The sequence below is a fragment of the Elephas maximus genome, chromosome 22 (genome assembly GCF_024166365.1).
Source record: "Elephas maximus indicus isolate mEleMax1 chromosome 22, mEleMax1 primary haplotype, whole genome shotgun sequence".
Taxonomy (NCBI): Eukaryota; Metazoa; Chordata; class Mammalia; order Proboscidea; family Elephantidae; genus Elephas; species Elephas maximus.
In genome coordinates this window covers 59,820,940-59,844,308 of record NC_064840.1, presented here as the reverse complement: position 1 = coordinate 59,844,308, position 23,369 = coordinate 59,820,940, and the positions used below count along the sequence as shown (strand labels likewise).

Genomic DNA, 23,369 nt, shown 5'->3' with positions numbered 1-23,369 from the left:
TCTTCACCTTCATCTGCTTTGCAGAATATGCAAGCTGCTGAGTTATAAATTTTAAGGAGCCAAGTTGCTATGATGAGCGGCTGAAGACAAAACTTACTAGAACAGAGATCCTGAAGCACACTAACCAAGAAGAACTGAAATGGGTTTTTGTTCCAGTGACTCTGCCAAGCATTTCAGAAATGTGGGTAAACACGCACCCATCTGGAGAAGGCAACTCAAACCACAGCCCGTTCTGCAGGACACCCAGTTGACGCTTGATCAAAGTGTAGCTTGAGTAGGAGGAAAGGTAGTGATTCACAGATCCCAATTGCTCACCCTCATCACATGGAGTAGCTACGAGAGGCACTGAGTTGTGCTTCAGTTATTTCCACCCAGCAATCACCACAGCTCAAGAGCCTGTTATTCATGGAGGGGCTGCTTCAGAAGCATACCTGAGCAGGGGAACTGCTTCTCTCTGGCATCTTGATGCAGCTGATTAGGTTTTATATGTCCTCTCTCTCCCTCTCTCTTTCTCTCTTTTTTCCCCCAGTTTTCATTCCAGAAGTAATCTCAGACCAATCTGGTTGATTATCCAGAGCAGTTTCTAGATGTGCATAGGGCAGCCCCAGCACGCAGGGCCATGTTCTTCAGGAAGTGTTAATGGTAATTGGAAGGATGAAAATACTGGCTCTCTTGAAAGGAACGAAGGGGCTGTACTTGGTAGCTCATGAAGCTCACGGCCTGGACATTCATTTCTGGTGCCCCTTGGTGCTTACCTTGCACTTGCAGTAATTGAATTTGTGCTTGAACCAAAGTCTCAACCTATTACCCATGTCTGCCAGGTTTCTGATTTGTTCCCTGTACTTGGTGTTTCCAGGACAGTATGCATGTCTTTGGAGTCCCTGGGTGGTATAAATGGTTAATGTGCTCATCTGCTAACCAAAAGATTGGGAGTTTGAGTCTACCCAGAGGCACATCAAAAGAAAGTCTTGGTGATCTAGTTCCGAAAAATTAGTCATTGAGCACACTGTGGGGCACGGTTCTACTCTGACACACACGGAGTTGTCATGAGTCAGAATCATCTTGACAGCCACAGATAAACCTTATCTTAAATGATGGTGGTCTGCCATGCTCTTAACTGCCTTTCCTTACTCTGGAATCCCAGGACAGCCACCAGGGTCCTGCTGCTACCTGCCAGACCTACCTGAGCCCAGTAACCTGCTTGAATCTCTGCATGTTCTCTGCAACCACACTGTCCATCTCTAGGTCCCACTCACCTACCAGGACCTCAAAATCTTAACCTGTGCCCCACTTCTCCAATGCCAGCCCTCTGCTTGGGCTTGCATCTAATGACTCACTGGGTTGACACAAACCCAAGCCCAGAGACCAGGCTAGCTTCCCAGGTCCTCCAAGTCTGTCTGGTGCTGCTTTTCAAGATTCTTTCTGCTCAAAGCAGCTTAGAGGGGAATGGATAAGAGAAGATGCTATAGAAGAGCAATATGCAACCTGGGAACTCAAGCTAGAGGAGAAAAGGGGATGCTGCCACAAGGAAATCAGAATCTATTTTCCCCAGTCCAAGATACAAGCTGTCGGTGCTACTCACCCCACCCTGCCCCAATCCTTCCTTGGCTAACCAGCCACCTGATTTTCCTAACAGCGAGGCCTGGGACAATCAGGACTAAGCCATTGAGTGGAGGTTGCACTTTAAGGGCTTTTGATTCCTCCCTCAGAAGATATTGATGTCAACTCACAAATTATCCCAAATATATTTACCGGCTCTGAAAGTATTTGAATTCATTACTATAAACTGGAGCTTGGTTGTCTCGAGGCTGTATTTAAATTCACAAAGAACTATTTTTACCATGTGGTGATTTTTTTTTACAGAAATAATAACTCTCCCACTTGCTAATTGACATGATAAACAAAGATATCGTTCCCCCTCTTCCATCACTACCTGCAAAATTAAATTTAACAGCAATGCTTTCCTCAGGCAGAGAGAACAAATGGACTAGTTACTCATTCATGGAGAACAGATAAAAATGGTCCAGTGGCTATTTCTTTGAGGTGTCTATTTTAAGAGGTTTGATGGGAAGTAGGTTACAAGGTGAGTATACAACCTTTCAGAAAGCAAGAATCAGGAATTTTCAGCTGAGTGGGCCGCTTATCAAACATCATAGACAGTGTGCCCCCGAAAACAAGTTGAGCGTGTCTCCAGATTCCATGTGTATCCCAGCCCCATCCTACACCTGTATGTCACAGCCACCTTTAGAAAAGAAAACCTTCTATAGTTAAAATAGGTAGGAAAAACTGAGTGAAAAGATTCTTTCCTGTTCTCTAGGTAAAAGAAGACATTTGTCTTAAGAAAAAACACTGGCAAGGATAAAAGCCGAGCAATGTTTTAGGCTCTCTCCCATTTCCAAAATACCATTTAAAAAATAATTACACCCACGATTTATGCACGATTCATTAGACAGCCAGAAAAAACGTGCTGCCACATTTTAATTGCATTGCAAGAGTAGTCATCGTGAAACATACCCCAAATTCTGGCGATTATAACCCAGCCTAGTACCCTCTTTGCCAGGATGTAAACTTTATCCAAATAGTCTATCTTGATTACATTATAATGGTGTTTTTAGTTTCATGCTCTGATAAGCCTCTGAAGAATATTTTTCGTTAAGCAATTAGAAGGTCAAATGATCTGTTATCACTATTTAAGCTTTTAACTGTGAACATTTATAGGCTTGAATCGTAAGATCCCCTACAAAGATGAAAGGAATGCCATCTCAGGGAAAAAAAAAAAAATCAGTTCATCTGCAAAATATAATATTTTTAAAGACTACAGTCCTCCCTCCTCACTCCATGATAAGAAAAAGATGATATCCTGTGTTGCACATATATTCATGGGGGATCCCCGTTTCACACTGGCTCATCGACTGAATCTAGGGAAGAGCGATGTTCATTACATAATAGATGTATCTTACATAATTATAGTAGATACACTAGGCAGCATCTTGCAGGGTGTAAACTGCTTTTCAAAAGATGCCAGCTGCTGAATTACTAATTTGAAGGAGCCAGGTTGATATAATGAGCACCTGAATTTGTATTTAATGCTGTTATGACAACAAAGTCGCCGGGGCTACCTACCCATCCCTTTAGGGCTTGAATGACATCTATCTTTAGACTCTGAATCTGGCCAGCCCACCTCTGAACAGGAAGGATGATTTCTGTGACAGGCTCAGTGCTGGCTTTTCAGTATCTCCCCACCATTACTGCTCTCACACATACCTGTGGTCTTTAATGGGGTTTTCTCTCCTAGCAACAGTTTTAACCTTTTGGCATGGATTTTGCCTTGATAATGTGAGTCAGCCACCACAGCTGAGGTAAATGACATGTTACAGAGTGTGCAGCACTTGTTCTTATCCACCATGTCGGCATCACTTCCCTGTGAGGGGACAAAGGAAAACACAACGTTAGACAGGAAACCGAGTCTTCAGATATTTTTTTCCCATCCCGTTCTTTTGCAAATGAGATTTATCTCAGACTACCTACACCATACCCCTTGCTGTCGAGTTGATTCCAACTCATAGTGACCCTACAGAACAGAGTAGAACTGCCCCATAGGGTTTCCAAGGAGTGCCTGGTGGATTCAAGCTGCTGACTTTTGGTTAGCAGCCATTTTTAACCACTATGCCACCAGGGTTTCCTATCTCAGGCTAGCTTATGGAAATGTGTAGTTTTTGTTATGCAATCTCTCTTTTTCTTCAGAATAATCATCATCAGAACATACTGGCTTCAACATGCCTTTATTGGGTGGCTACTAACAGGCCAAATGAGAAGATAAGAGTTACCCAAAGAAAAACGGGTCTCACAGTGAGGGGAGAGTACATGGTATCTGGCGAGGGTGGAAAAACAGTCTCTAATTGTACCCATTATACTCATTAAAGTAAGTATAATACCAGAGTTCAGATGGCCTGAATTATTTAGCAGAAATTATCATTTGGCATTCAGCTCTGCCTTTGACCAATTTGGCCTCAACAGGATACATGGCTGCAAGGTACAGATTATTTTGTAAGATTTCTTTAAGAAATGGAACATTTTTCATAATTAGCGTGAGTATATGTCATAAAGCTAGGACAATCATGCTGGCAAAATTTTCTAGAAGAGTTTTGTAAATTTCCTTTTTTTCAGGGGAGACAATTGGCTGAATGCTGCGCAAAATACTGAAATCCAACTTCACGTTTATTCTTTTGTAAGGCTTAAGAAGAATGAATCAGGATCTACGACAACAAACTCTTTGTTGGACCATGTGAGCTGACTATTGTGCATATGGGTCATCAATTACCTCTACTTACGTAAGGGGAAGATTAATCCATTGCCTTCCCTCCTGCCTAGTTAGAAATTGAGGGCAAAGGGGCCTCTCAGATAAGGAGTTAATCTATTCCTTAATGGAACAGCAATAGCAAAGCCTCTTTTTGTTAAAGAGCAGCCTTGATGAGTATAAGGCCCCACAAGAGCCCTGTTTCTTATTCACAGCAGGCCCTAAGAGTACAATTGAAGATGGGTTGGGGTAGAGAAAGAGAAGGGGGACAGGAAGGAGGAAGAGAATTTTGTATTGTTCTGCATAGTAGTGGGATGTTCAGACTCTTGGAGAGAGTTGCCTTGAAAATGAGGTGGCAGTTAGGCAGCTACCCTCTTCCTCCTGAAGGAACGAGTCTGTAATATCTCTGATAATTAGCGTTTGTCCTTGGAAGGGGCGGAGTGTGTGTGTGTGTGTGTGTGTGTGTGTGTGTGTGTGTGTGTGTGTTCTCCCTCCCTCTTCCTCAGTCAGGGTTAAAGAGTGAGATTTGTGGAAATGTACTGCTAAGGGGCTAAGGGGGAGCAGTGAAAGGAAATGGGTCATACAGGGAGAAAAGGAGCCCTCCCAAAAGGTCCTCTTGTGGGGAGGAAAAAAGCCAAGGGTAGGGAACCAGGTTAGACACTAGGGATAGATTCCCTTGCTAAGAGTTTAAAGCCAAGGTACTTTGAGTTTTCCACTCAGTTAAAAAAAAAAAAAAGACATAAACACCTTTAAACCTTTGTGAGGTATAATGGGGAAATAAAATGGACTGGGTAGTAAAGGGGAAGGCTGGCTTCTCCTCATCCACGTCTCCACTCAAGCCTAGGATATGACAGGACATCCCATTGAAGAGTTTGCCCCGGAATTCCAGGGGATGGCAAATCAGAGAATGACTGAAGGGTTCAAAGCCATGAAATGAGTGAATAGCTCAGGAGGGATGAAAGACCAAAACTGCTACTTTCCCAAATTAAAAAAAAAAAAGAAAGAAAGAAATTTATACTTTCCCAAGTTTAACCAAAAAAAAAGGAAAGGTGTCAATATGGAAGCAGGTGCTTGAATTACCTTGAACCCAATCAAAGTCCTAAGATCTACTTCAAAAAAAAATCAGCCATTGAAAACCCTATGGAGCCCAGTTCCACCCTGACACACACGTGGTCGTCATGAGTCAGGCTCTATACAAAGGAACTGGCTTTATGCATGATGTAAGTCAAATATGCGATTTTTTAAAAAGCAGGCATACGATCTTAAGCCAGAGATGAACTCATGATGTACACCTATTTAAAATGTATGCATCCCTTCTGCTGCTTCCAATGACAGTGCCCCGCAGCCTGCACTTAAGAACAAGGGCTTGTCTCCCGAGAGCTCTAACATGTAGACATTTCTAAAGAAAGGCTGGAAGCTAAGGCACAGGGGTAGGATCATTACTTGAAGTATACTCAGATAGACTTTTCAGGGCAAAGAATTGCCTTCAAGCTGGATAATGATCAGTGGATTTAAATATTCATTCACTCAACACACTTTACAAACCTATTAATTGTGTTAGATGCTGTGCTAGATGAACTTCCTGTTTTCAAGAAAGTCAGCACCAGGAGAAGTGGGGAAGGCAGGCAGAAAATAAAGGGATGTGTTACAGTCAAGTAAATAAACTCTCCTATTGAACTCATGGGAGTCCCTAAGTGGTACAAAAGGCTGACACACTCAGTTGATAATCAAAAAGCTGGAGGTTCGAGCTCATTCAGAGGCACCTTGGAAGAAAGACCTGGAAATCTACTTCTGGAAAAAATCAGCCTTTGAAAATCCTATAGAGCATAATCCTATTCCAACACATATGGTGTCACCATGAGTAGAAGTCAACTTGAAGGAAACTGGTAGGGTATGAAGTCATACTCTTTACCAATTGCAAGGTAGAAAGACCATTAACATAAAACAAGCCTCATTGCGTGGATTTTCATCTTCAACTCTGTCTCTTCTTTGGAATACCCTTCCACAGCACATTCAGTCTTGCCAGATTCTGGCTTTATGTCCCAGCTAATCATCACTGCCTAAAGATGAAGCTTGTTCTGACTCCCTCTACTTCCCTGAAGAGATAAGCATTTGCCCTTGGGTCCTCTAGGCATCCCACACATACTTCTTTTATAGCAGAACACTCCATTATTACATTGATTTGTTTTTATACTTGTTCTTCTCATAAGACTGTAAAACTTAAAGGTGAGGGAAATTGTCTCATTGCCATTGAAATCTCAGCACGTGGCACAGTGTTTCGCACACAGGGAGGCCCTCAAATGTTTACTGAATAAATAGAACTAGGATTGGTTTGTAGGGTTATCAATTTGCATAATAAAGAAGTCAAAAGAGGTGACAGGTAGTGCAAGAAGGTCTAGTTGCAAGTTCAAATCTTTCAAACTAACAGGAAGGAGGCCAAGAGAAGAACTGGAGGTATGGACAGTTTTAAAGTAAGATAAGGGTTGAAGTAAGGGGTCATATCCTTAATATTTATATTGGCTTCTTGGTGGTCATTAAATATGTTTCTAGATTTTTGCTCTCCTAGGTGGAGTCCATGAGTGGTGCAAACGATCAAGCGTTTGACTACCAGCTAAAAGGTTGGTGGTTTGAACCCACCCAGAGGCACCTTGGAAGACAGGCCTGGTGATCTGCTTCTGAAAGGTCACCACATTAAAAACCATACGGAGCAGTTCTACTCTGCTTACATGGGGTCACCATGAGTCAGAATCTAACTACAACTCTCCTGGACAATCCTGTTCACATCATCACACAGAAGAATCAAAGTACAATAGAAAAGAAGAACCAATTATTATGTAATAAAATATTATGGAATATGGTAACAGCATAGTTGCAGAAGAGGAACCAAGAAAGAATTGGTACTTGACAAGACAGTGGCTGTGACCCCAAAGAAGTTGGGCAGCCTTTGAGGTCAGGAGGGCGTACTTTATGGGCTATTTCACTAAAACAGACAACGTAATTCATATGATGCAATTGTAAATACCACCAACTCTGATTATGTCAATGATCCTGGTGGAAACACAACTACCCAGAAAAGCTTTTGATATTAACAAAGTGCCTGAAAAGTGCCAGAATTTACTTATAGTATTGTTGGCTACTTAAATCCCAAGTTATTGGTACGTTGAAACTACAGATCACATTGTCTTTACTTGAGTCTCTCACAGCACCTAGAACAATGTGAATCTATGGCCCAAGGTGAAGATCCATAAAGTTTGATAAGTTGACCTCAATGAATACATTTATCGTTATTGGCTTAAAGATTTAAGAGTGGCCCCACGTTATCACGTAAATAAAGGAAAAACTGAGCCAAGCCTGAAGATTGTCTTAAAATATGTGTTCCAAACTGGAGGCAAAAATTCAGTCAGATTCTTTAAATACAATGTCCATATCTTTGCTGAATGGGGAAAAATAAAAAGTTAGTGCAGTATCTTAAGGCTGCTCATTTAAAGCATTTTGCAAAGTTAAGACATTTTTCAGAAGAATTCACTCAGCGTGGAAAACCCTGGTTGAATTTGGCCAGAAATCTAGTCCCAAAGGCCTTTCATCTCTCTCATAAGTTGTTTTTTTTTTTTAACTTAATTCAAAGCATTGCTTTCATTCTCTTTTACTTTAGGTGAGTGTAAAAGGCCTAAGATAGAATTTCATTTCCAGAATGGCAGAGTGAAGAGTTTCGTGGAACTGCTCCCCGGCAAAAAAACTAAAATGCATGAAAATTATTAAAAAAAAAAAAAATCAACATGTAATGCCTCTGAAAATTGTCCTGTGAGCAAATAGCAAATAAAGAAGCATTTATTCAAGAAAATCTACTAATCCCAATAAGAACAGCAAGAGTTTGTGGCACTTGAGCCACAACCCTCTGCCTTCCTACAAGCCTCCATCTCAGCATGATGGAAGCTTCACTCTGGGTGGGTATGGTCAAGAACAGAGGGCTTCTTCTCTCATTAGCTCCCAATCAAGAGATACCAGGAGAAACAAGCTACCATCATTTCTCATCCACCCTAGTTCTGAGTTGCAGAGGCTGAATTCCAAGTGATACAGCCAAAAGATTAGAAACTCTCTTCCTCCAACCTCCCCCATTTATAAAACCAAAACCAAACCCATTGCCATCGAGTCGATTCCGACTTATAGCGACCCTATAGGACAGGGTAGAACTGTCCCGTAGAGTTTCCAAGGAGCACCTGGTAGATTCGAACTGCCAACTTTTTAGTTAACAGCCTTAACTCTTAACCACTAGGCCACCAGGGTTTCCCCCTCATTTGTAGGGCAGATGATTTACCCCAGGTGCAGCAGGCCAAGAATATTTGGGTCTTGATAGCATTTGCCCCAGCTCACTTGTAGGGCAGAGGCTCCACACCAGGAGAGACAAGCCAAGAAGACCAGAGGCTACCAAACCCCATGCGGCTAATAAATCAGGGATGTCTCTGCAAGATGTAGGCAGTTCCAGAACAACGGCTCAGAGATTTTGCCATAAAAATAGAGAAGGGTAAAGGGATTCCGTAAGAACAGTGTCTAAACTCTCCAAGGAACTGACTTTATTTGAAATAACAAACTCTCCAAGGAACTGACTTTATTTGAAATAATATGTGGGGAAGTTTAAGCCTAAGGGTGCTCTCAATACTGGGGAGATTTTACCGGCAAGCAATTAAGAGGAAGGTGGTAGCTCCATTAGAACAACAAGTTAAGCCATAGGCCATCTAGTTTACCAGAGAGAAAAAGGGAAAGAAAAGCTAAGAAGAGCCTACCTGGAGTCAGAACAAACTACAAAGACTTGCCTCAGAAACTAGCCCTGCAAAAAGTTCTGAATTTAATTGGATCAGACTATGCCCCAGAGCTTTGACAAAAACAATAGCACAATCAACCAGCAATTAGTAAAACCTAACAGTTGTGATTCCAGCAGAGACAGACAGTTTAACAGAGACAATCAGGGAAAGAGACAGGAAAAGAGAACCCTGCAAAACCACTGTCATCCCAGAGAGACAGTGTGTATATCCAAGGCTGCACCCTCAAAGGAATGACATCAGAGGCTTCACATTGTGGGGGAAATTAGATTTACTAAAACTGTCTAGCCAAGCTATTAACAAATAAACAACCAAGCAGCAACAAAAAATAAGCACTGAAAGGTTGTAGAATCAATATCCTGCATTGCTACGATGTACAGCCATACACCACATAACGTCGTTTGGGCAACATCCAACCGCATGTATGTCTGTGGTCCCATAAGGTTATAATGGAGTTCAGAGCTCTCGACCAGAGAGCGGGACAAAGTGGACGTAGCTGGACATAGCGAATCCAACAACTTCCTGTACACAACACGTTTATCTCCTGTATCTAGGCTGAGCCAGTGCTGGGAGCAGGGTGGGGCGGGGCGACTCATGCCACTCCTCTCACAGCCACGGTGGCTTTTAGGGGTTTGTGCATACCCCATGCCACCCAGGCTCGAGTGGAGCTTCCCGGCAGTCTCAGGCAATTAGTAGTTGGCCCCACCACAGACCATCCTCACAATTGTTGCTATGCTTGAACCTATTGTTGCAGCCACTGTGACAATATATCTCTTTGAAGGTCTTCCTCTTTTTCACTGACACCCTACTTTTCTAAGCATGAAGTCCTTTTCCAGAGCCTCGTCCCTCCTGATAACATGTCCAAAGTATGTAAGACATAGTCTTGCCATCCTTGCTTCCAAGGAGCGTTCTGGTTGATATGCGGAATGCTATAACATGTAGAAATATATTTGACTACAGCACAAAGGAGTTGGATGGGAACAAAACTGTATTAGAGTAAGGAAACGATGCCAGATCATAACTCAAATGCACAGAACAAATGAAGAGAACCAAAAATGGTAAATAAGAAGGTTAATATAACAAACACTAAAATATATACTTGTTCTCCTTCCTTCTCTCCTTTTTTTTTTTTAAAGACATGAGATTATATTAAGTAATACTCATAACGAAATGTTGTTGGGTTTGTAACATACATAAATATAATATATATAACAATAATAGCACAAAAAAACTATAGGAAATAGAGTTACACAGAAGTAACAATTCTCTATCTTAATGGAATTAATTCAGTATAAATTTGAAGTAGATTCTGATAAGTTAAAATATATGTAGTATATATGGAAACCCTGGTGGTGTAGTGTATATATAACATATATAGTCAGCCTTAGAGTGACCACTGGAAAAAAAATTAAAAATTATATAGTAAAAAAAATCATTAAAGAAATTAAAACGTTACAGTAGAAAATATTCACTAATGCAAAAGTTGTAAAGAAGAAATAGATAACAAAAAAGATATGAGACATATAAAAAAACTAAAAGCAAAATGGCAGACATAAATCCAACCCTATGAATAATAACATTAAACATGAATGGACCTAATCAGAAAGCAGAGATTTTCAGGCTAGATTAAAAACAACTTGACCAATCTAAATGTGGTCTACAGGAAATACACTTTATAGATTCAAACACACAAATAGGGGTAAGTAAAATAACAGAAGAGGTATAACCGGAAAGCAGCAACTGTAACAAAGCTGGAATGGTTCTATCAATATCAGACAAAATAAAATTTTAGACAAAAGTTACTACAAGAAGTAAAGAGAGACATTTTTAAACGATTAAAGTGCCAAACCATCAGGCAGACATAATAATTGCATACACACATGGACATAACAACGGAGTCCCAAAATACATGAACCAAAAAGTGGCAGAATTGATGAGAGAAATATACACATTAACAATAATGGCTGTAGATTTAAATAACCCACCTTCAATAATGGAAAGAACAACTATGCAGAAGAGCAACAAGGAGATAGAAGACTTAAATCAACTAGACCTAACAGGCACCCACGGTACACTCTACGCAATAACAGCAGAATCCACGTTCTTATCAAGTGCAACATTCTCCAGGACGAACCATATGTAAGCCATAAAAAAGGCTCGGTAAATTTAAAAGGAGTGAAAGTATACCAAATTTGTTCTTTGGCAAGAATGGAAGGAAATTAAATATCAGTAACAAAAGGAAATTTGGGAAATTCATAAGTATGTTGAAATGAAACAACACCCTCTTAAGTCATCAACGGATCAAAGAAGAAACCACAAGGGAAATTAGCAAATACCTTGAGATTAAAGAAAACGAAGACACACATACCAAAACTTATAAGATACAGCTCCAGCACAGCTTATAGGAAATTTTATAGTTGTAAACGCCTATATTAAAAAAGAAAAGTTGGCAAAATGGACACGAAAAGAGAGAGTGGAGGGAGAGAGCGGGCTGTCTCATTGGGGGAGAGAAACTGGTAGTATGTAGCAAGCTGCATGTAAGTTTTTTGTGTGAGAGACTGACTTGATTTGTAAACGTTCACTTAAAGCACAATAAAAATTATAAAAAAAAAAAAAAAAAGAAAGAAAAGATCTCAAGTTAATAACCTAACCTTGACCTTCAGACATGGGAAAAAGAAGAACAAAATAAACCCAAAGCAAGAAGAAGGAGGAAATAATAAATGTCTGAGTGGAAACAGACAGCAGAAAAACAACGGACAAAATAAATGCAACCAAAAGCTGGTTCTTTAATAAGATCAACAAAACTGGCAAACTTTTAGCCAGATTGATTTAGAAAATGAGGAAGAAGTTTCAAATTACTAAAATCATGAATGGAAGAGGGCACGTAACTATGAATGATAAAGACATAAAAAGAATTATTAAGAAATAACATGAACAACTTTGTGGCAACAAATAACATAACCTAGATGAAACAGACAAATTCGTAGAAAGACATAAACTACCTACACTGACTCAGAAGGAAAGAGAAATTCTGATTAGACCTACAACAAGAAATTTAATTACCAACGTAAAACTTCCCACAAAGAAACATTCAGGCCCAGATGGTTTCATCAATGAATTCTACCAAATAATTAATGAAGAAGCAATCAATTCCTTTACAAACGCCTTCTAAAAACAGGAGAGGGGACACCTCCCAACTCATTTTAAGAGGCCAGTATTACCCTGATACCCAAAACAGACAAAGATATTACGAGAAAACTACAGACCAATATAACTTCTGAATAGAGATGCAAACAGCCTCAGAAAATACTTTCAAACCAAATCAAGCAACATATAAAAAGGAATATATACCATTACCAAGTGAGATTTATCCCAGGATGCAAAGCTGGTTAAACATACGAAAACCAATAAACATAATATACTGTATCAACAGAATAAGGACTAAAACCACATTGTCATCTCAACATTCATAGAATAAAGTGTCTGACAAATTCAATACCCTTTCATTATAAAAACTTTCAACAAACTAAGAATAGAAGTTGGAAGAGCAGACACCCTTGTCAGGAACAAGACTATTCACCAATTTATTCAATGTTGTCCTGAAAGTTCTGGCCAGGGAAATAAGACAAGAAAATGAAATTAAAAGCATCCTGATTGATCAGAAGGGAAAAGGTAAAATTATCACAATTTGCAAATGACATGATTCTGTATATAAAAATCCTCAGGCATTCCCTAAAAACCTATTAAAACTAATAATTGAGTTCAATATAGATGCAGAATATAAGATCAATGCATAAAAATCAATTTTATTTCTATATACTTGTAGTAAACAACCCAAGATTGAAATTAAGAAAACAATTCCATCTATAATAGCAACAAAAAATAATAAAATACTTCTTGTTGTTGATATTAGGAATAAGCATAGCAACAGAGGTACAAAGCTAAAACTCTGAAAATTACAGAACATTGCTTAAAAAATTAAAAAACAAATCAATAGAAAGAGATCTTGTGTTCATATGTCAGAAGACTTCAAATTGTTAAGATAGCAACACTCCTCAAATTGATTTACAGATTCAACATAATCTCCATCAAAATATCAGTTGGCTTATTTGCAGAAATTAACAAGCTGATTGAAAATTTATAAGGAAATTCAATGGATCCAAGATAGCCAAAACAATCTTGAAAAAGAAGAATAGAGTTAAAGAACTCACGCTACTGATTTCAAAACTTGCTACAAAGCTGCGGTTATTAAAACCATGTGGTACTGGCAGAAAAAGAGACATATTAATAATTGCAACAGAATTGAGAGTCTAGAAGTAAACCTGTATATTTTTGATCAATTAATTTTTGACAAGAATGCCAAGATCATTCAATGGATGACCTCTGAACAAATGGTGCTGGAATAAGTGAAGATCCAAATGCAAAAGATTGACCTTAGGCCCCTGCCTGACATTATATGTAAAAATTGACTCAAAATGGATCAAAACCCTAAATGGGAACAGTTAAAATAATAAAACTCTTAGAAGATAGACAATCTTCATAAGTTGGACTAGGCAATGTTTTTTTTTTTTTTCTTTAGATACAACACCAAAAGCAAAAGTGACAAAAGACATAGATAAATTGGATTTTATGAAAATAAAAATCTTTTGTGCTTCAAAGGATATCGTCAAGAAAGCGAAAAGACAGTGGACAGAATGGGAGAAAATACCTGCAAATCATACATGTGATAAGGAACCTGCATCTAGAATATTTAAAAAAAAAAAAACAAAAAAACTTATACAACTGAATAATAAAAAGATTATCCAATTAAAAAATGGGCAAAGAATCTGAATAGACATTTCTTTCAAGAAAATATACAAATGGCCAATAAGCATATGAAAAGATGCTCCCTGGATATCATTAGTCATCAAGAAAATGTAAATAAAAACCACACCGAGATAGCACTTCACACTCACTAGGATGGTCATAATAAAAAAAAAAAAAAAGACAGGCAATCGAAAGTATTGGCAAGGATGTGGCGGGACTGGAACCCGCACACGCTACTGGCGGGAATGTAAAATGGTACGTCCCCTTTGGAAAACTATCTGGCAGTTTCTCCAAAGTTTAAGCATATGAGCCATCAATTTCACTCCTCTGTATGTATTCAAGAGAAATAAGAACATATATGCACACAAAAACGTGTGCATATATGTTATAATAGTCGAAAAGTGAAAACAATCCAAATGTTGATTGAGTGGCATAGCGTTTAAGAGTTCAGCGGCTAACCAAAAGGCCGGCAGTTCAAATTCACCAGCCACACTTCTTAGAAACCTATGGGGCAGTTCTCCTTTGTCCTGCAGGGTCCTATAGGGTCCATATAAGTCGGAACTGATTCCACAGCAGCTAACAACAACAACATATCCAACAATGGAATATTATCAGCAATAAAAACAAATGAAGTACTGATACATGCTACGACATGGGTGAATCTTGAAAACACTATGCTAAGCGAATGAAGCCAGTCACAAAGAGCCACATATTGTATGGTTCCATTTATATGAAGTTTCCTGAAGAGGCAAATCTGTAAAGGCAGATTGTGTTGGAGTCAGGTAGAGGAGGATAAAAAAAAAGGGGGGGGGGGGGGGATTGGAGAGTGGCTGCAATGGGTATAGGGTTTCTTTTTGGTGATGATATTATTCTAAAATTGATTATGGTGATAGTTGTATGATTCTGTAAATATACTAAAAATCCTTGAACTGTACATTTTAAATAGGTGAATTGTATGGCATGTGAATTAAATCTCAAGAAAGCTATAATTTTTAAAAAGCCTAAGAGATGCATTTTAAATGATTTCAAAAGCCCAAAGGAATATTGAAATTTAAAGGATACATTTTCCTTTCTTTTCGGAGTAGTTTTTGCTTAGAGGTCAAACCCAGTTAGAAAGGAGAAAATAATGGAATGATTTTGTTCATTTGGGCTCCCTTGTAGTATGTGGGATTCCTCTGATTCCTGGCTGGGCATTCTTGGAATTCTCAGGACTAGTGTTCATTTTGGCTAAAGAGATTTCATGCCTACAATGGAACTCTTCTTGCAGTTTCTCATAAGATACACTTAAAGGCAAGAGCCATCTGATACCCCCTGTAAGAGGCAAAAATAATTGCACCTCTCAGCACGTAGCCAGTGGTAAGATGAAAAAGTCCAATCAATGCAACTGTTTTCAGTTTCACGCATGCTGTTGCTTACAGTCTTGTATTTAACTTTGGAAAGAGGCAGTAAGCAGAAAGGAATTATCTCTTCTCCTTCTCTCCCACTCTACTAGACAAAAAGAATTTCTAGAAGTCAAGCTTCCTGACTGACGGCAATGTCCCTGCCAATCTCGTCCGCCCATTGTTCTCTCTCTTGCATCCTGTCCCACTCCATTCAGGTCATCCCATTAGCTCTTCTGACCTATTCAAAACACACAGACTTCAATGACCATTTGATCTACTAGTCCTTTCAGTACTGCTATGAACTTCACCCACATTCCTGACCTCTCCCAGTGCTAAAAATCTCTGGCACCAACTTGAATTAGGTCTTGTCTTCTAATTGTTTTATTAGTGTTTTTAGGGTCGTCTGTCCAAAAATACCTTAAAGGCAACAACTTTAGAAAAACTTTAGGAATTATTCTCGCTGCATTCCCAGTGTCTGCTGCAGGTGTGAATACATAGCAACCAGTTGCTATGGAGTTGATTCCTACTCATGGCAACCCCACATACGGCAAGGTAGACCTGCACTCCATAGGGTTTTCAAAGCTATGACCTTTTGGAAAAACCCATTGCCATCCACTCAAGCACTGGTTAAGCACTAGGCTACTAACTGAAAGGTCAGTGGTTGGAACCCAACAACTGCTCTGTGGGAGAAAGATGTGGCAGTCGGCTTCTGTAAGGATTTCAGCCTTGGGAACCCTACGAGGCAGTTTTACTCATCCTACAGGGATGCTATGGGTCAGAATCAACTCCAAGGTAATGAGTGGAACCTTCTGGAGGCAGGTTGCACAGTACAATTTTCTGAGAGTAATAAGTACAAACACATTAAACCCATTGCCACTGAGTTGATTCCAACTCATACCAACCCTACAGTACAGAGAAGAACTGCCCCATAGAGTTTCCAAAGAGTGCCTGGTGGATTCAAACTGCCAACCTTTAGGTTAGCAGCCGTATCTCTTAACAGCTACGCCACCAGGCTCTCCTCAAACACATTAGGTGCTCTATATACTTCATCACTTTTACTTTTCATGATAACTCTAAAATATCCTTAAGATTTATCTCTTTTTTCCCCTTAATCCCCTAAATCCAATTCATAAGCAAGTCCTGTCACCTTGTGCTCTAAGTTATATCCCCAAACTGTCCACCTCTCTATCTCCCAACCCAACTTTCTATTCTTTCTTCCACCACTTCCTTTCTATCCTGAGACCCTCGCTATTGCATATCCCTCTTCTACTTTCTTCACATACACCATTCAATTCACACTCTAAAACAATATGGTTTAGGTGTTTATTTTTGGCTCGTTTATCATCTTTCTCCTACCACCAAAATATTATTTCATATCCCCAGTATCCAGAACAGAACTATCTGAAAGAAATATAATGCAAGTCACAAATCCAACCACATATATATATTTAGATTGTCTAGGAGCCACATTAAAAAATAAAATGAAACTCTGAAACTAATTTTAAATAACATATCTTAAATAATCCAATATATTCAAGCTATCATTATTTGAACGTGTATTCAACAGATTATTAATGAGGTAATTTACATTTTTTCTCATGCAAATTCTTCAAAAACTGGTGGTATTTTATACTTATCCCCCCCACCCCCCCCAAAAAAACCCAAAACCTGTCACTGTTGAGTTGATTCTAACTCATAGCGACCCTATCGGACAGAGCAGAACTACCCCACAGGGTTTCCAAGGAGTGGCTGGTGCATTCGAACTGCCAACATTTTGGTTAGCAGCTGAGCTCTTAATTACTGTGCACCCAAGACAGCAAATCTCAATTCAGACTAGTCACAATCCAAGTGCTCATTAGGTCTAAGGAGCTAGTGGCTATTGCATTGGCCAAGGCAGCTCTAAAACAATACTGGGAACAAAGTAACTAGTAAATGTCTATTGAATTAAAAAATGAATGAATAAATGGATACAGTGAATAAATGAATGAATAATTCTCCATTTTTACAGATGAGGAAAATATGCCCAAATGGGTCATCCTTTTCAAAAGTGGTAGAGCTGATTTTTGAATCCTGGTCTGGCCAAATTCAAGATGGTCCTATTTCCATAGCACTGCACTGGCATCTTATGTTTCTCTTCTCATTAAAAAAAAAAAAACACTTTCAATGGCTCTTTGCAACATAAAAATAAATTCCTCTTCATGACACTTAAAAAGTCTTCTAAAATCTAACTCTCAACCTACTTTTCTTGTCTTTTCTCCCACCACTTCTTTTTATATATAATATGCTCCAAGCAAACTGAATTTTTCAAGTTAAGAACATCAACCAGTTGCCAAGAGACTGGCTGGAAATCCCAGGTCTGAACTTCCATGCTTTTCAAATCCTGGCTGCTTGCCCTTGTTGGATGCTGTGGGTGAGTGAAAGAAGATTCAATCATTTAGGCCTCGTTTTTGGATCAGGTTGGAGAGCATTTGTAGTTTCCCCCTTAGACAAAGCTCCTTCCTTATCTGTTTCTACACCTCTGCCCTAGCACAGTGCCTAGCACATAGTAGGTACTGAAGTTTGTCACATAATGAGTATATGAACAATTAAATGAACAATGAATGAACTCTCCCCATCTGCCAATTACATTCAGCTTATTCCTACACGTCTTTGTTCACATGGCTCATTCCAACTAGAATTTTCTCAGTCTCTCTACAAGCAAGGGCCCCTCGAATGTCATTTCCTTCATCAAGGCTTCACCGTCAGTAGGGCTTCCCACTCATTCTTCCCTAAACACCTACAGGACTTTATTTAGGCCTCTCCTCACACACTCAACACTATTAGGCATGTATCTTATTATCCTTAACTGAATGTTAATTCCTTGAGCTAAAAATGTATCATCCCCAGCCTCCATCACCGTATTTTGTGTGATACATTATGAGAAAAAACACAGAACGTTAATTAACACAGGAGCAGATTTGGATTCAAGAGGTGTAGGTTTAAGCCTTGGCTTTTAAAAAATACACTAGACGTCACTTATAATTACTGAGTGTGTGTGTGTGTGTGTGTGTGTGTTTCCTGTTATGAGAGGAACTAAACCTGCCCTACCTGCTTACTCATGAGATTTTTGTCAGGGTAGAATAAAGCAATGAATGGGAACATGCCTGGTAATTTGTAAAGTATTATTCAAATTTTCTATTATCTATCTATCTACATATATTTTTCGTTGTTGTTGGCTGCTGTAGAGTCAGCCCCCAACTCATGGCTACGCCCTGTACAATGAAATGAACCGCTGTCTAGCCCTGCACCATCCTGATGATCTGTTGCATATCTGAGCATTGTGATCTACAGGGTTTTCACTGATTTTTCAGCAACAGATTGCCAGGTCTTTCTTCCTACTCTGTCTTACTCTATAAGCTCCTCTGAAACCTGTTTAGCATCATAGCACCACACAAGCCTTCACCAACAGGTGTGTGGTGGCTGCACATGAGGTGCATTGGCTGGGAGTCAATCCTTGGTCTCCTACATGGAAGGTGAGAATTCTACCACTGAGCCAGCAATGCCTCTGGGTGTGTGTGTGTGTGTGTGTGTGTGTGTGTAATATTGTATTTAACCTATTGCTCATACATATTGCTAATCCGATATACCAAGGCTGTCTTCTTCCATTAGAATGTATGTTCCTTGAGGGCAGGAATTCTGCTTTGTTCACAGGTGTATCTCCAGTGTCTATAATAGGACCTGCCACAGCCGGTCAATAAATACCTGTTGATTCAATGAAAATAATACATACATACAAAATAAAATGAAGAATCTGGGAAATGGCTGCGACAGTGGCATTTTTTTTAATCTCTCTAAATCTTTACATAAAAACTAGATAGCCAAAGGAAAAACCTACAAACAACATTTACAACAAAGTGATACAACAAGGTATTCCCACAAACTCCAAAATACAAGTGAATGAGAATAAACTAATGACAGGCAGAGAACCCTACATTTATCACCATTTGTGCAAGGAAGTAGAGTGAATAAATGAGGCATATGTGTGCATCAGAGAAGAAGCCCAAATAGCCATGAAATACTCCTGGAAAAGCATAGCAGACCCGTCTAAGAATAGCAGCTAAAATTGGGAGGATGTTTCTCACCCCAGTAGAAGATAGGTGCAAAGGTCTGCATAAGGTCTGAAGGGGCAGGTATAGTCTAGACCCTATGAACTTTCACTATGACCCACCAGAACTTCCTTCCAAGACAAGCCTCCACAATGAGAAAAAACTGCTGAGAGCAGAATAAAAATTGATCAGAACAAGGACAGTGGAGACAAAGAGAAAATTCAGATAAAGGTGGAAGAGGAATAGAGCCAAGAAATCTCAGAAAACAAGTCATGATATTTTTAAACACTACACACATGTGGGTGCATACACACAGACACATGCACCAAAAATTTTGAAAAGGAGCTCTGTTAAGTTAAAAGGCAACCTTGAACCTTACTTCCTTCCAAAAATTCAAGGAAACAAAATAGCATAAGATAAAGGGCAGTATTTAAAATGTCAAAATAAAATTCTATAGAAAGCTATTATTTAAGAAAAGAGCAAAATAACATGCCTACAATGAAAACATGCCAGAAATACATTTACAAAAATGATTAAGACAGTAACCTGTAATTTTAAAACAAACTAACAAAGAGACATTAAGGGAAGGTTGTTATTGCTGTTGTTGGGTGCCATAGATTCAATTCCGACTCATAGCAACCCTATGTGACAGAGTAGAAGCGACCCATAGAATTTCCTTGGCTGTAATCTTTATGAAATGAAAGCAGATTGCCAGGTCTTTTTCCCATGGAGCTGCTGAATGGGTTCAAACTGCCAACCTTTTGGTTAGCTGCTGAGTGCTTAACTGTTATGCCACCAGGGCTCCTTATGGAAATGATACAAGATATAAAAGAATAACAAAAATAAGAACTAAAAAATTCACAAATTAGGTGAAAAAACCACTAAAAAGAATTATAAATTTTAAAAAATCATCTCAGAAATGAAGACTAAAGTAGAAGAAACTCAAGATGAATGAACACAGTGAATTATGTCCTAAGAAAAAAAAAATGGTAAAACAAAGAAAAAGAAATGAAACCATATAAAGAAATTCAAAAGCAAGTGACAAACGGAAGACAGGCAAAGGTTGCCCAATACACGAATAATTGGAGACCTTAAAGACAAAAATAGAGCAAAGGAACAAAAGCAATGCTAAAAACTATAAATTAAGAAAGCCGTCCTAAAATTAAAGAAACTATACATTGAAAGAGCATACTGCTTACCTGAGAACGCTGATTCAGAACAACCAACACTAAAATATATCCTAGTGAAATTACTAAAATTAAAAGAATTTTTTTTAATTCTTTGAGTCTCTAGGTAAATAACTTATTTGTAAGAACAATAAAACAAGATTATCACCAGCTCTTTCATCTGCAATATTTTATTGCAAGAAGAAATGGAGTAAGATATTTAAGATTCTCAAAATAAAAATGTGATCTCAGTGTTTTACATCCAACAAAACTGACTTTCAGGTATAAAGCCCAAAATGGTTAATGGTCAAGAACTTGGTGCATATTGTTCTCTTAATCTCTTCCTGAGATATCAATTAAAATAAAATTCAAATAACCAAAATGACTGGAGAGACATCAAGTTTCCTAATAAAAGAACAGTGATAGCAGATACATATAGTTGCTTGTAGAATTAAGATAAATGGGGTTAGTAGGAGGAACTATACTATGAAATGTTTATACGCTCATGTATGTGGATATAGTATAATGATTTTAAAAATAAGTAGAGAATGGGGAGAATGTCTGCTGCAAAAATATTAATTTCTCAGTAATTACATTAGCGGTGTAATACCATTATCTGCAGGCTGTTGTGTGTAGTATTGGATAGAGTAAATGAGTAATCAAGAATATTCTAATCTTATTGTTCCCTATGTCTTTGGCAACTAGGACACACAATTTGGAAAAAGAGTAAAGAGATGTAATATAGGAGGTTAAGTATAAAATCCAGTAATTGTGATTTGAATTGGAAGTATCTGTATCATGAAATATTGTATAAATATTTCTTAGCTCTATCCAAGGAAGAGGCCTATAAAAAAACAATAAGCTCAACACAACTTCTTTAGCACTCAGATACCCTAGGTCTCTCTCTTACAACACCATTTCCCAGTAAAAGAAATCTAGCCTTTTGGGAAAAAATGGCTGATTCTTGGAAATGTAAAATATGAGCCTGAAATATTTTGCCATACCAGATAAAGACTATCATGCTTATGCCACAAGGACTCAGAGAAAAACTTGAAGAAGTTCCAGATGGGACAATTTAAGCTTCAAAAAAGGATAATAATTGCATGTGATCAAAATTCATCAAATATATTAAATCCATGCCTTTGTAATAATATTTTTAAATACCTATTTAATCACCTTTTCAGAGTGACGGGGAACCAATCCCTTAATTAGAATATTGGTAAATAAAAGGAGAAAACGAAGCACTTATTCTACCTTTCATATAAGAACTATAGCACAGAGTATCATCCAGTAAATGAGGAAAAAAGCTTGTTCTAAAATTATTCCAATTAATTAATGGAAAAGAAATGATACAATAAAACCATTTTGCAACCTCCAATGAATTAATGAATCTAGGCATTGAGCAGCAACAGCTGCCAATATTACAACAAGAGAGAAAATGAGACATCATGCCATCATGTGCATCTTCGTGAAAGAACTCATCACCATGTAGAGTCTTGCCAAATCCATCAAACCCAAATTTGATCAGTTCTTTGTACTCAGCTGTCAATTTGCAGGAAATGGGAAGGACAGAGGAACGTGATGAATGGTATCACAAATGCGCAATCAATGAAACCCAGACTTTAGGAAATTCTATAGGTCAAATACCCCCAGATTTTTTAGCAGGTAAGTTATAAAGGGAAAGAAAGGAATGAAGAAGGAACCTACAAACTAAAATGGTTGTAAAAAAAAAAAAAAGTGGGCAAGAAGAACTATGGTAACTAGAGAGTCACACATGGTGAAAACTAAACAGAATCCCAGGGAAGGGATTCTAGAAAAGTCAGGAAAGTGATTACTTTTGGTAAAACAGAGAGACTCAAGATTGGGGCCATTGAAAGAGAATCTGAGATGATTGGTAAAGTTCTATTTTTGACCTGAGAGATGATTACAAGGGTGTTTGCCTTAGACTCACTACATGATACATCTGTTTGTCTTTTTTTTTTTTTTGGAATTTTATGTCTGTGTTTTATCGTATAATATGAAAACTTAAAAAAAAAAAAGTTGAATTCCAGTTTAAAACACACCTGGCTACCAGCCTTAAAAGTCTCCCTAAGTAAAACTCTGTAATATTAATGAGGATTGAAAAGAATGAAATACACACTAAAAATTAATTTGATAGACCACCTGATGCCAGAATTTAAAGTGAATTTCTACCTGCTGCAAGGCATATGGAGTTCAATTGAGATAAGCTGTAAAACTGGGATAATAATAGGATTTCCCTCATAGGGTCCTAGTGAGGACTGAATGAGTTTATGTATGGAAAGTACTTAGAATAGTACCTTGCCTAGAGTAAGAACTATATTTAAGAGTAAAGTATTGGTCTTACCATAAGCCTAAATAGTGCTGTGTTTCAGAAAAGTGAGACCCCTGCAACAAAAGACAAAATGACACTGTGCATACCTGCACTGTCTTGTCTCCAGACTCAGATTAGTACCAAGAAAACTGAACAGCTATCCTTTACCATATGGCTTCTGAATTTGATAAAATATTTATTGTTTGCCATTCTGCAACATCAGTTCCTAGTTATCAGTTGGGTAGCAAAATGCAACTAACACATTGTACCCAGGTGGACATAGCTTCCCATCTCACCAGCCAAGAAAGGTGGGCTAAAGGAGGACAGACAGGAAAAACTTCAGTTCCTTAGCATCTAGGGAATCATAGCTTTTAAGGAATGCATTGATTCCCATTGTTAGAAAACCAGGCAGCAAGGGTAGGAAAAAATGCCACCCAGAGGGGCAGAACTTAACTAGGTGAAGAGAGCCCAGAAACTGAGAATT

At 38.5% G+C, this 23,369-nt stretch overlaps 1 protein-coding gene across 1 annotated transcript in view; it reads right to left on the bottom strand.

Moving 5' to 3' along the window:
• The window catches only part of ZMAT4 (zinc finger matrin-type 4), a 290,640-nt gene that overhangs the window by 129,661 nt on the left and 137,610 nt on the right, over positions 1 to 23,369 (bottom strand). The window contains exon 3 of the mRNA XM_049865500.1: positions 3,265 to 3,421. Coding sequence (XP_049721457.1) covers positions 3,265 to 3,421 — 157 coding nt within the window. The remainder of the gene's footprint in view (positions 1 to 3,264; positions 3,422 to 23,369) is intronic.